At 47.5% G+C, this 13,653-nt stretch overlaps 1 protein-coding gene across 1 annotated transcript in view; it reads right to left on the bottom strand.

The window, feature by feature from the left end:
- Gli2 (GLI family zinc finger 2) overlaps nucleotides 1-13,109 on the bottom strand; it is a 174,049-nt gene extending 160,940 nt beyond the window's left edge. The window contains exon 1 of the mRNA XM_013020687.1: nucleotides 12,936-13,109. Within this exon, the coding sequence (XP_012876141.1) occupies nucleotides 12,936-13,077 (142 nt within the window). The 5' untranslated portion in view covers nucleotides 13,078-13,109. The remainder of the gene's footprint in view (nucleotides 1-12,935) is intronic.
- Between the last annotated feature and the right edge of the window lie 544 nt (nucleotides 13,110-13,653).

Here is a 13,653-nt window from a genome sequence, read left to right as displayed (position 1 = left end):
CCACCCTCAGCCCCTGTCCCACCCAGGGTCTGCTGAAGTGCACCATCAGTTATCCCCTGCCTAGAGGAGGGCTAATGTTAGCTATGGAGAGGGTAGTGATCTTTTTAAAGTGGGTTTGCTGGTCATTGGATTCCTTGCTTCCGCTTCAGTGCTTCTGAGCTTTTGAACCTGCAGAAGTGGCTGGGGAGCTGCCCACTGACCAGGAGAAAGGATGAGTCTCATCCAAGGGGCAGGGATGCCCCAAGTAGCCTGGGATCTGAGGGGTTTGTGGGGCCAGGCAGAGGGAAGGCCCAGATGTGCAGCAAGCACTAGCAGCCATCCTTCTTCACCCCACTTTGTTTTCTTTTCCTTCCTACCACCTTTCTTCCTTCACCCCTCCTTTTCAAACTTAGCTGTAATTCACGTTCCATAAAAATCTACCATTTTAAAGTTTACAATTCAATGATTTTTAATATGCTCACAGGATTGTGCACACATCACCACTATCTAATTACAGAATATTTTCATCGCCCTTCTCTCAAATAAACTCCACACATAGGGGCAATCATTCTTCATTTCCTTCTCCTACCCCAGCCCCTGGCACTCACTAATCTACTCTGTGGATTTGCCTAAATCTCATAAAGGGAATCATATGGTCTCCATATTTGAATGGATGACTTCTTACATTGAGCAGTATTGTCAAGATTCATCTGTGTAACATTTCTCAGTACTTCATCCCTTTTTGTGGCCAAATAATATTCCATTGTATGAGTATAGTACCCTTTGTGTAACCACATACTCACAACTGGGTTATTTCCACGAAGCTGAGGTAGAGGGAGGGTAGCTATTATGAACACTTTTGTGCCAACACTTATGTGCAAGTTCTTTTATGAATGGAGTTTTCTGTTGCCTTAGTGATGTACTTAGTATTGGAACTACTGATTCCTCCTCCTTTAGTCAGCTCAGAGAGTAGAGGGGGAAAGTATGGCTGGAAGCTCAAGTCAGCTGGAAAGTTCCACACTAAGGACAAAACCAGAATTGTATCATCTCCAGCAGGGGATGCCACCATTCAGTGAGTCTATGGTTCTAGCCAGGTGCTAGCCTGGCACAGACGGCTGAGATAGGCCTCACCACTGAATTGCGAATGCGTACGGAAGACCCAACCCTAGCCCTGGAATGGAAAGTCACCACGTCTGCCTGCTCCTCCCTGCAGTCTGCCTTCCCTGTTACCTCGTACCAACACAGTGTTGAGGGGACATGACTGGAATGGAAACCTCAGTTTGGAGATGAGAAGCAAAACAGAGCACCATGCCAGCCTCAGCTCCCAGGAAATGGCCTTTCCTCTGGCTTTCTTCAAGTGCACAGGTCTGCCCAGATCACAGGACTAGCAAGAGACAGGAGTGAGAAGGATCTGAGGCACGGTTAAGTAGACCAAGGAATGCCCAGTGCTGAGTTTAGCTCCCTGTGGGAAGGGGGTGTCCTGCCCTGGTGGACAGCACACCCCACGGTGACCACAAGCCCCTCCCTGCATGGGGCCTCTTCTCCACAGTTTCTGCTACGTAGGGCCAAGAGGACTGGAGCAAGTGCAAAAATAGACAGCGACGCTCGGCCCCCTACCAAACTCAAACCTCTTCTCAAATGCTACCACAGACAAAAGGAGGGAAAGTCATGTGGCAGAAGAGTCCCCTACGGACCAGGCCTGGCACCTATCTGGTTCCAGAGTCGCAGACTCCAAGTCCCATTTACAGGAAAAGAGCTGAGGGTGGCTACTCATAGCAGAGGCCACCAGTTCCCTCTTGCCCACATAGGAGGAGCAGAGGCTGGCAGCTGGCCACAGCCTGACACTGCAGGTCTGGGAACACGTGTCCAAGCCAGCCATGCACACACAGGCCTGCCTGAGCTGCTATCACCCACATGACCCTCAACACCTACAACACATAGACCATAGACCCCCCCACCAGGAGTGGTACCAGACATAGACCTAGATGTAAGCTTTTGTGAGGGCCTAGGAGCAAAGACAGCCTCTTGTCAAGGGGAAACCCCAACTGCCAACATTCTGCCTACGGCACTCAGCATTGCTACCTCAGCCAGCCCGAACCACCCTCAGATCCCAGGACCTTTGCCCATGCTATTCCTCAAGCTAGAATGTCATTGCCTCTGGCAGATCATAGGTAAACTATAGCTCTTTCACCCACCCTCTATTATTTATTGGAAACATATGTGCTACTCTCAGGAACTAGTTCTTGAATTAATAATCCCAGCAATCATGAGAACAGCACTCCAAGAGGAACAGCTACCATCCATGTGATGCTTGCTGCACACATGGTATTATTGGCTCATACTCATTCTTGGTGATTCCAGCCTTCCAAGAGTAGTAAGGACACCCCAGTGAGAAGGCCAGGGATAGGGTTCAAACCCTGCTCACTCTGAGCCAGTCACTTGGAGTATCTTCCCTGAGGCCTGCCCTAAATCCTGCCACATTTAACAAAGCCTATGGTGACTCATCCTTAGCCACAGATCTGAGTGTGTTGTGGCCTCATTCAGGGTTCAAGCTGGGAGGGAGGGCTTAGGATAATAGGCAGCAGTGTGCCCAGGGTCCTGCACAGGTTTTTTCCTTCTGTTTTCCTAGCAAATGTCCACATTAGCATGGTGACTGAAGGTCTGGTCTCTTCATAGGGGTACCACAGCTTTTGGGGACAAGGGTGATGACTTTGCCTTTTTCTTTCTGCCAGTCCTCAGGCTTGAACTGTGGGCCTGGATGCTGTCCTTGAGCTTCTTTAGCTCTTCTTGCTTTTTCTGGGTAGTTTATTGGGGATAAGAGTCTCATGAACTCTTCTGACCAGGCTGGCTTCAAACCATAATCCTCAGATTATGAGTAGCTCCTGAATAGCTAGGATCACAGGTGTGAGCTACCAGTGCCCAGCATGGCTCTACTTTTTGAATGCCTCTATCTACCTCTTGCCACCTCCCCAAGATGTGCCATGAACTATATATAAGGAGGTATCCAAGAAGTAAGTATCCTAAGAAGTATCCAAGGAGGGTATCCCTAAGAAGTTCCTGAACTAACCTGCATGGTCAGCAGTCATGCACCCTCTTGAAAGTCCCACTGGCTCCCTGGGCCTCACTTCAAGGCAGTTAGGAGGCCTTGTCTCCAAGCCCCACTCCTGCTCTGGGGCTGCTTGGTGTACACTGGTTACCTGCAATGACTCCTCCTCCTCCCCTCACTCCGGAGTCTTTCTCAAAGGCTGCCTGTTCGCTTCCTGAAGAAATCCTAGGGGAACCCTGCACATCACTAAAACCCAGTTCAGATGCTGCTTTCTCCAGGAAGTCCCCTGGACAGGATTCATCACGATGTCCTCAATGTTGCTTCCATTGGGAGATCCTAGAGGACAGAGCCAGAATCTCCACCATCACTGTGGATCTGGTTCATTGCAGAGATAAGCACAGAGAACCCAGAGGGGCCTGGGTCAGGCATTCCCCTGTCTACCCCACATGCCAGGCTTGACTTCGTTATCCTCCAAATGCTCCCAAGATCAGAGGCAGTGAGACCTGGCCACAAACATAAAATAAATTACCCATCCCCCCTCCCTCCCCACCGATGATAAATGGTTCTATTAGCAATCCAGATTGTTAAACCTCGATATAACAGAACGCAGGGAACTGGGGCCCATCCATTCTCCCTCTGGCGCATAGTGAGTTGTAAATAGGTTATTTTGTGTGTAAATAACACATTAAAACACAGCATTAGCTGTGTCTTTTGATAGGGTGGAAATTGTTCCAAATAAATAATTCTGGACAGGAATGTAAAATAAGCCCGTTTTAATAGTACATGCCTGATGCAACCGTGTTAAACATGACTAAAATGATAAACCCCAGAATATACTAATAGTAAACTATGTACTGACATCGAAGTAATGAGGCTGTATTTTTACCAAGCTTTAGAAATACTAAAATTAGTTTTGACAGAACCAAACGTCAGAAAAATGTTCACAACATAAACACCGTCAATTTGGAAAGCTGGGCTTTCTGTGAGGAGGGGGTGAGGCTGGGCTGGGGGACCAGAGAGGGCCACACCAGAGAGGAAGTTCCTAGGGAATTGGTTTCTAGACCTGATCAGCACCCAAGGGACCATTTGGGATTCAAGTCTCTAGACTGCCGTTTCTCCATCTGTAAAATAAAAAGGATTTGAACTCCCTGATTGTCAAAGCATCTTCTAGTTTTGTCACTGAAATGACTTTAAAGCTCTCCCCAAGTCTACATTCATTTACCATCCACAATGAGCATGCACAAGAACAGGGCCTGTCAGTGGTGGCCACTACCAGGGAACAAACAACAGCAAGAGCCCCCAGCATCCCCATCCCCAGTCCAAGCAAGCAGCTGGAGACCTCATGGATTGCAGACCCAGGGCTGGCCCAGGCGCAGGGACCAAGTCTAGCCTGCTAGGCTCTGCTGGGGTAGCTGGTCTGATTGTGCATGTGTGCTGTTTTGGGCTGTATTAAGGGCACATGAGCCAGCACGAGGCCAGGAGGGGCAAGAGGAAAGCTCTGCTGTATATTGTATTAACACTGACCAGATCTGTGCCCACACACTCTGCTAGCCACTCTACAAACCTCTCACAGCCAGAAGTCATCACCTTTATAGTCACCTCCACTTATCTGCTTGTGGTCAACCGCTATTCAAGAATATGAAACTTAAAATTCCAGAAATAAGTTTTAAATCTTGTATTGCTCTAAGTAGCATGATAGACTCTTACATATGGCTCCATTCTGCTCCATCTCACCCAGAGCATAAATCATCCCTTTGTCCTGAGTATCCACCTGGTATATGATACCCACCCTATAGTCACTTAGCTGACTTGATGCACAACTGCACTGACACAGTACAGCAGTGCTTATGGCAAGTAGCCCCTTTATACTTAATAATGGCCCCAAAGTACAAGAGCAATAGTAGCTGATAATTTATATATACTGAAAAGAAGCTATACAATGCATATGTAAAAAGGTGAATGTACAGATACTTTGAGATAGAGATAAAATAGAAATAGAAGTAGAGATACCACATTTGTATAACTATTTTATAATTATGAAAGTATTTTTCATAGTTCTATTATTAAACTCTTACTGTAATTTATAAACTATGTATAGGCATATCTATAGAAAAAAACAGTGTATAGATAGTGCAATATATATATATATATATATATATATACACATAGAGAGAGGGAGGAAGGAGAGAGGGAGGGAGAAGGGGGAGAAAGAGAGAGAGAGAGCTTGAGACCATCCATGATTTGGCACCCTGCATGGACAGGAAAGAATTTCCATATCATCCTATTGTGCACCCAACACTCTAGTATCTCACAGAACCCAGTCAAAATACGCCCCCCCCGGCAGCCAGTGCACCCCATTTCCTCGGTGAGCCAGGCTGTAAGGAAGAACTGAGCTCTGCTCTCTGGAAATGTCTGATGGGAGCTAGCTGTTCTGTGTGGCTAGGTCGTAAAATAAGCTTAGAAGCAGTCTCAATAGCAATCCTGAAAAAAATCACTTAAATAAGAGTAATTGCCCACTTAGTCACACCTGAGTGCATCCCGCCCAAGGCGAAAGTGTGGAGCCTGGTAGTGAAACTCAGGTAAGCAGCAATGGGGGCACTGGGTGATTCTTGCTGTCTATATGGGCTGGGGAAGAGTATCCACAGGGGGCCACAAGCAGGGCCAGCCCCAACTGACCCTCACAGCTGGGACCTCGGACCATTCGCCATACCAGCACCCCGACACACATTTGGCATGACATTGGCAGATCCTTTTGGCAACTGGTTATAAGATGGCCACTGAGCTGTGGGAACAGTGGTGCCCTAGCAATGCCCTGCCACGTGGGGATCCTAAGGAAAAGCAGAGGTCACAGAGATAGACAAAGGGCAAATACAGCGGAAGGGTATCACACGGGTTCTGAGGTACTGTAAGATGGCTTGGGCGGGGAGGGAGGAGGGACTATCTAGCCTTGGGCAGCTGACTCAAGATTTCAGTTGCCTAAATATTTATCTTGGGGTTCATGCAAAATAATACAGACAAAATACCTCATCACTAAGTCAAACCACCTCAAAAAAAAAAAAAACTTTACAGAAAGCCAGCAGGGCCAGTAAACAAGGAACTGGTGTATATAAAGTGTGTATAAAGTGGCAACCCCTTCCCTCCCACCCCCAGCAAAAAACATCCATTGATTGATCCTGGTTGTTCTGGCCTGGCCACAGCCCTGGCAGTGATTTAATCCACCCGGAGTCGCTGTGGCACTCCACAGAATGGAGACACGGCCCCACTGGACCCACTGACCCAGAGAGCCTGATGAAAATGCACATGCCCAGGTCTAGCCTGAGGCCAGCCTGCTTTATAACAGCGGTCTCATGAGAGCGTCAGCTACTTCAGGTCTAGTCATGCCTATGGTGAGCAGAGGACCTGGATGAGTTAGAAACAGGTACAACAGAAGCAGAAGTCCAACTAGCCACTTGACTTCTGAGCTAAGCAGAAGACTAAAGGGCTCCTGGGGTAGAAAGGCATTAGAAGCCTGGACTTCCCACCAGTGGGAAGGTGGGCCAGGGTGACCAGTGGAAGGAGACCTCCCAAGTTAAGTGCCTACTGCCGCCAAACTGGGAAGAATGTTAATACAGAAAAGGCTTCAGTTGAACCTCACATAGTGCTCACTGTACCCAACAGACACTGCATGTTCTAACTCAAGTAATAGCACCCAATTCTAGAAAATAGACATCATTGTTTTGTCCATTTTACAGACAGAATAACCGGGGCACAAACCTGTCCAAGATGAGGAGGGCTGGGACTTGCTTGGCTCCTACCTTGTTTCTTACTCCTCCCCTGCATCGCCTGAGGTCAGCCACTCCTGTCCACGCATGCAGTGCCCTGTGTGGGCATGCGTGAACCATGAGTAATCTCCTGTAATCTTTAGAGCAACTCTGTGGGTAGCTATTGCTTCCCTAATCTACACAGCCAAAACAAGTACTCCTCCAACATATTGGTATTCTTCCATCAGGGCTGGGGGCAGAGCGCTAGCCTCTGATATATAAGAACCTGAGTTCCATCCTGAGAACCACAGAAAGGAAGGAGAGAGAAGAGAGGAGAAAAGGAGAGGGGAGGGGAAAAAGAGGAGAAGAGAAGACAGGAGGAGAAGAGGAAGAAAAGAAAAGAAAGGAAAAGAGAGAAAAAGAAAGAAAGAAAGGAAGAAAGAAAGAAAGGAAAGAAGGAAGGAAAGAAAGAAAGAAAGAAAGAAAGAAAGAAAGAAAGAAAGAAAGAAAGAAAGAAAGAAAGAAAGAAAGAAAGAAAGAAGGAAAGAGAGAGCGCTTAGTGGGCTGGGAAGGTGGCTCAGTGGTAGAGCGCTTGCCTTGCATGCATGAGGCCCTCGGTTCGATTCCTCAGCACCACGTAAGCAAAAAAGAAAAAAAAGCTGGAAGTGGTGCTGTGGCTCAAGTGGTAGAGTGCTAGCCTTGAGCTGAAGAGCTGAGGGACAGCGCTCAGGCCCAGAGTTCAGGCCCCACGACCAGACCCCCCCCCAAAAAAAGAGAAAGAACACTTAGAATATAACAGGTTTGTTCATGTATGACTGGTTGTGCTCTAACCTCCATAGATGCAGATTCAGTGCAACTAGGATGAGCCCAAGAGTAGCATTTCTAAGAGAGGTGCCAGTGGCTTACACCAGTTAATCCTAGCTATTCAGGAAGCTGAGTACCAAAAGACCAAGATTCAAAGCCAGCCCAGGAAGAAAAGTCTATGAGGCTCCATCTTCAAAATAACCAGCAAAAAGTTGGGCTGGTGTGGTTCAAGTAGTACAGCACCAGCCATGAGAAAGAAAGCAGAGTAAGTACAGGGTCCTGAGGTGAAGCTCCAGTGAAGAAAAAAAGAAAAAGAAAAAAAGCTTTGTTTTTTTAGCATTTCCAGAGGCTGAGAATATAGCTCAGTGGCAGGATGGGTATTTAGCATCCACAGGGCCCTGGCTTCTATCCCCAGTACCCTCTCTGCAAGAAGAAAAGGTACTTCTAATAATCCCTGGGGATAGTGCTGCTGCTGGAGGCCATATTGGGAGAGCTGCCACGTAGTATTTGCCCAGGGTCAGAGGTGGGTTTGGGCCTTGGTACCAACTTTGGTTTTCAAGGTCTGACTTGCCACTTGATTTCTGAGATAAGCAAGATCATGAGCTCTAAGTTTCAAGATTGACTCCAGGCTTAGAGCAACCCAATCCCTGGTCCTCCAATGAAGCACACAAAGAGGTTCAGCAACATTTTGGGGGAAGGAAACCCCACAGTGAAGGAGGAAAATATGACAGCTTTTGGATGGTTTCAGTGTATAGCAATGAGAAACATCTGACTCAAATTGCCTTTAAAATTATACCATTCTAAAAATTAGAGGGGAGAAAACTCCGAGTCAAAATGTGTTTTTTAAAGATTTATAGACTCCAAAGGGTAAGTACAACAGCTGAAGAGGCTGAGAAAAAGCCACCCTGGAGGCTTCTGCCACAACTCTTACAAACCAGATGATGAAATGAACCCTTTCCCAGCCTTTCCCAGACAGGTTTCCCATGCATGCTTTACTCAGGGAAGGGAGACTGACGGGAATGTTCAGCCCTGAACAGGTCCAGTCTCAGGAATTCCTAGGGAAATCAAGCAGCAGAGGCCAGTGGAGCCAGGGAACTTTGCAACTATACCATGGCCCCACACACCAAAGAACTCTCTATCTTCAAGTGAACAGATGCTTGCAGCCCCAGAACCGGTAAGGGAACTGAGGCACAGTGACACCGGGAAGGCCTTTCCAACACTGATATAATACCATAGTAAATATCACCATATTTATACCATATGGTGGGTCTGGGTCCCAATTACAGTCCCAGTTCCTTCCAAATAGTCTAAAGTAATGATCTAAAAGAAAATACAGTCTACAGATTGAGCCAATAACAGTTAGAAAATATTCTGGAAAGCAGGGTGGGAAGACAAGAAAGGCAGAAACATTCTTGTAATAACTACTTAAGTAGCATTTGCATCTTATATGGTATTATAAGTAGCTAGAGAAAAATTAAAAGTAGATGCATAGGTTAAATGTGAATACTACACCATCTGCTGTAAGAGATTTGCTCATCTTCAGATTTTGGTATCTACAGGGGTCTTGAAATTCCCAAAGCTAGACCACATTTGGGGGTTAGAGGTGTCCATCCTTTGTCCCCACTTCCAGAGCCAAAGCATGGGGCAGAAACAGGGTGGGTCCAAGAGAAAGGAGTACTGAGCTTATGGAGGGATGACTGTACCAGAAATGTACTCAAACCCTAAGTCCAGGCCCAGATGTCTGCTGAGGCAGCTGGTGGCCCTAGGCCAGTCCCATTTCCACCTGGTCCTCTGGGAGGTGGAGGCTCCATTTATTGGTGAATTAGGAGTCCCCACCTCAGTGTTCCCAGCTTTGTTACTTGGGCTCTGGCCTCCTCACTTTCAGTTCTACCTCGCTTCTAACGGAGTTCCTCATCAGCCATATCTTGCTTCATTTCCTTCATATTCCAACACAAACATGTTCTCCCTCAAGTGTTTGTGAAGTCTTAATAAATATTTTCCTTCTGTTTGTTTTGTTTTGTTTCACTGTTTTCTTTTTCCAGTACTGAGGATTGAACTCAGGCTCTACCACTTGGGTCACTCCCTTTTGCTTTAGCTTGTTTTTCAGATAAGGTGTCAAAGCTAACTTTGCTAGCTTGGACCTTGATTCTCCTATCTCTACCTCTTGAGTAGCCCTTGATTAATATTTTCAATGAACTCCTAATATCCTTCTCTAAACATTCCAGTTTGATTAATCAACCCCATCCATAAATAGTTTCAGTTTTCACAGATATAAGTTATGTGACCACCCTTTCTGCCTGAAGGAAATCTTTCTGCCTGAGAGTATGTTCCAGTTAGAATCACCAAAGTCATATAGCTCTACAAGTGGGATGAGGACACCAGGAACCAAGAAGTGACCATATGAGGCTAGGGAAAATAGCTCGGAATATAGCATGTCCCCAGTATGGGGCACCTTATAGTCACTGACAGTTTGAAGAATTGGCCCTTTTTCATAACAACCTATTCCTTATCACAATGCTTCTGCCATCCACAGACAGAACCCACCCATCCACTGACTCCTAAACTGTCCCTTGCAGCCAGATGTTGCCTATCCTGGGGCCAACTCTAGGGAACAATGTACAAGTTTTGAAGGAGCCAACTGAGCCAAAAAGGAGCTAGATGACTGAGTGGTCACCTAAGCAGATCCTAGAAACTAGTTCACTCATGCCTCAGCTGTCCCAGACCAGCTTCCTGCATTTTTCCTACAGCCCAACATGCTCCCCCAAATGCTGTCTTCTCTCAGGCCTTTGTGTAGCCTCACATCCCTCCTCACCCTCATCCACCAGCAGCCCTGTGCCAGCTGGCCAAGCATCAGATTCAGGGGCTGAAACAAATGCTTCTGGCTCCATGTGCTGCCCTCCTTGGCTCTGCTCCTCACCTACCCACATTTTCTTCTACACCACTCTAGTGTTTAAGAAACCACCTGCCAATGCCTGACTCCGGCTTCATGTATTTGCCCCACACTCTTGGGGAGACAGGCCTGCAGACTCTGAAGCTCCTTGCTACTCAAGTGTCTGATTAAACTGGGGGTCTTGCTCATAACATCTTTGCTTCCAACCAGGAGGATTTCTGGAAGAACAAGTTCCTGAGATCCTAAAGACAGTGGATAACATCTGTCCAGTCCTCTCACAAACTGAATCAGGAAAGCCAGGCCCAGGGAGTGTGTACTAGTGGACTTCCAATCCTCCACTGCAGCCACTGTGGAGACCCACCCAGCTTTGCTACTTGGGCTCTGGCAGACAGTGTCAGCTATGTCTACTCACAAACAGCTACACTTCTTCACTCCCAGATTAGCTGCTCAGAGACAGGGGCAGGGAGCAGAGATGGAGGACATTATGGACCTCCCTTTGACTCCCCAGCCACACATGAACCTAGCCTGAAAGGCCTGCATGGCCAGCAAGTTGCCTGCTCTTGTGGGTCAAATCTGCTCTGTGCCTAATGCCATCAGCCTAGATGCCCTGGGCATCCTAGAGAAGGCAGAGCTGGAAAAGCCACTTCCCTGGACCTACTTGCTCCATGCTTTGAGCCTCTACTGGAGAAGTCCTTAAGCATTTGTTGCTCTAATGCAACAACCAGGTCTGATGAGGCTTTCCCCTCCAACGGCAGTCTAATTATTCTCTAATTATTGCCTAAGTCTGTTTTCTATTGCCATGACCAATCACTGAATTACACTGCACACTGGAGATGCAAGGCCACTGAAGTCAGGTTCCTGGGCAACCAGGAGCTCAGACCTAGACAATCAGGCAGAAGGACAGCCTGAGGCACCATTATAAACCACCTGGCCTGGACTGCTGGGATACCATCTCCACTTCTCTCTCTCCCTCTCTTTCTCACTCTCCTTCCCCCTCCCCCTCCCTTTTTCCCTTCCTGTGGCACCTGGGTCTAGGCTCTTCTTAACAGTTTTGGCTGTTCTCCCAGCCCCTGAAATCCCCTCCCCACAGACTTAAGAGGCCTAGAGAGGCCCTGCCAAGGTCAGAGGCCAGAGGCCTACCTCCCAGACTGACTTCAAATCTCTCTCTTCTGGCTTGAACCAAAAACTTAATGAAGACTTACAATCAGAAGCAAAATAAAAATACATATATTGCCAGGCACTGGTGGCTCACACCTGTAATCCTAGCTATTCAGGAAGCTGAGACCTGAGGACTAAGGCTAGAAGCCAATTTGAACAGGAAAGTTTGTCAAACTCTTATCAACAATGAACCAGCAAAAAGCCAGAAGTGGAGATGTCATTCAAGTGGTAGAATGTCAGCCTTGAATGAAAAAGCTAAGGGAGAGTACCCAGGCCTTGAGTTCAAGCCCCAGTACTGTCTCAAATAAACAAACAAACTTAACAAACAATGACCTAAAGGTCCTCCACTTCATTCTGACAAATACGACTCCAACACTCTCCAAAGTCCTTCCATGTACCCAAGCTCTGTCCCCAGCCATACCCACTGTGGCCCAAAGACTAGTGACACACCATTGGTGCTGGAGAGAAGCACACAAATTCAATCTCACCCCAGGGTCTGACTCAGGGTCTGTACTTTAATAAGACCCAGTGATTATGCACTCATCAAAGTGTGAAGAAAGGCACGTTTTCTTCCCTCTCTTGTGCTAAGCTCCGCTTGGGCAGTGAGGGCAGCAGGGCATGACTAAATGCACTTGAATAAGAAGGGAAAGAAAAGAAATCCCAGCCTCTCTGTTCCTCAGAGACAGAAATAGTTCTGTGGCCTCCAGATGGACGGCACAGTGATGAGGGGAGGTCTTGCCTTCCCGCCAAACTCTCCCACCGGGAAACTGGCACGGACCAGTGGAAAGCAGAGAACATTTCTCTTCGGGGCAGTAAAATGAGAGGCTGTGGCTCGTGTAGTCCCTTCTGCTATAATTAAGTTGGCCAGAAATTCACCTAAGATACTAAATTCCATACCTGACCCTCTAATTACAGCCAGAAGGCATCAGGAGACAATTACTCTCCGAAATAGTCCTCAGCGGGCAAGAGGCAAGAAGTTCTCTGGGCATACCTCACATGTGCCAGCTGGGCACACCCCAGACTCACCCAACAGCCCGCTGAGCCTACATTTCTTCCCCTCCCCCACCCCTGCTCAGTCCCACCCACCAGGGTCCTAGATGGCCTAGTGTCCAGTGATGGGAGTTGCCAGACCTCCAAGAAAACTTGCAGGTGATGGTCACAAGGCCTGAGATTCCTAGGAGCAGGGGGGCCTTCCTTACCACCCTCCATAAACCCCAAGTACCTCCCTTATGACAGAGGCCAACACTCTCATTAAATCCTAACAGGCTAATGAAAAACACCCCTGCTGTTCTTCAAGTGTGCACAAAACAGAAAGTACCTCCTTGGGCAGCTACAGCCGCTGCAGCCGCCACAGCAAGAGGACAGGCCTTTTTACCCGGGTCGGGAAAACCGCTGCCCTCCAGGATTCCACTCTTGGCTTCTTTCTTCTCCAAGGAAGTGGCTGGGGAAGACGTCTCCATCTCAGCCGCTCATAGTCCTGGGTGGCGACCCTGCCAGAGATGACAAAGACATTCACCAACACTGTACCCAAACCAGCTGGGAAGAGCCAGCCCAGATTCACACCACTGCTTGCTTCTACAGCAACCAACTCCATTCTCACTCTCTAATAATTATGGGAGGGAGGGGTTAATTAATTTGGAGAACTATCCACCCTAGAATTTGCTGGGTCTGCTGAATGGACAACAGCCAAACATTTTGGTTGTCTTTCATCCAGATTAAGAAAAAAAAATCCAAGCAACAAGTTTCTATTGACAGGAGAATATTAAAGCAGCAGAAAGAATCACCATGAAAAAATGGAATCAGGCAGGCTGGGCACAGTGGCTCACACCTGTAATCCTAGCTACACAGGAGTCTGAGATCTGAGGATCGTGGTTCAAAGCTGGCTCAAGCAGGAAAATTCATGAGACTCTTACCTTAAATTATGTAGCCAAAAAAAAAGCCAGAAGTAGAGTTCAAGTGATAGGGATAGCCTTGGACAAAAAAGCTCAGGGTCAATGCGCAGACCTGAGTTCAAGCCTTAGGATGCACACGCCGAT

Source organism: Dipodomys ordii, unplaced genomic scaffold (assembly GCF_000151885.1).
Source record: "Dipodomys ordii isolate 6190 unplaced genomic scaffold, Dord_2.0 Scaffold52, whole genome shotgun sequence".
NCBI classification, from domain to species: Eukaryota; Metazoa; Chordata; class Mammalia; order Rodentia; family Heteromyidae; genus Dipodomys; species Dipodomys ordii.
The sequence above is the reverse complement of the archived record's forward strand: the minus strand, read 5'-3'. Positions and strand labels throughout refer to the sequence as shown.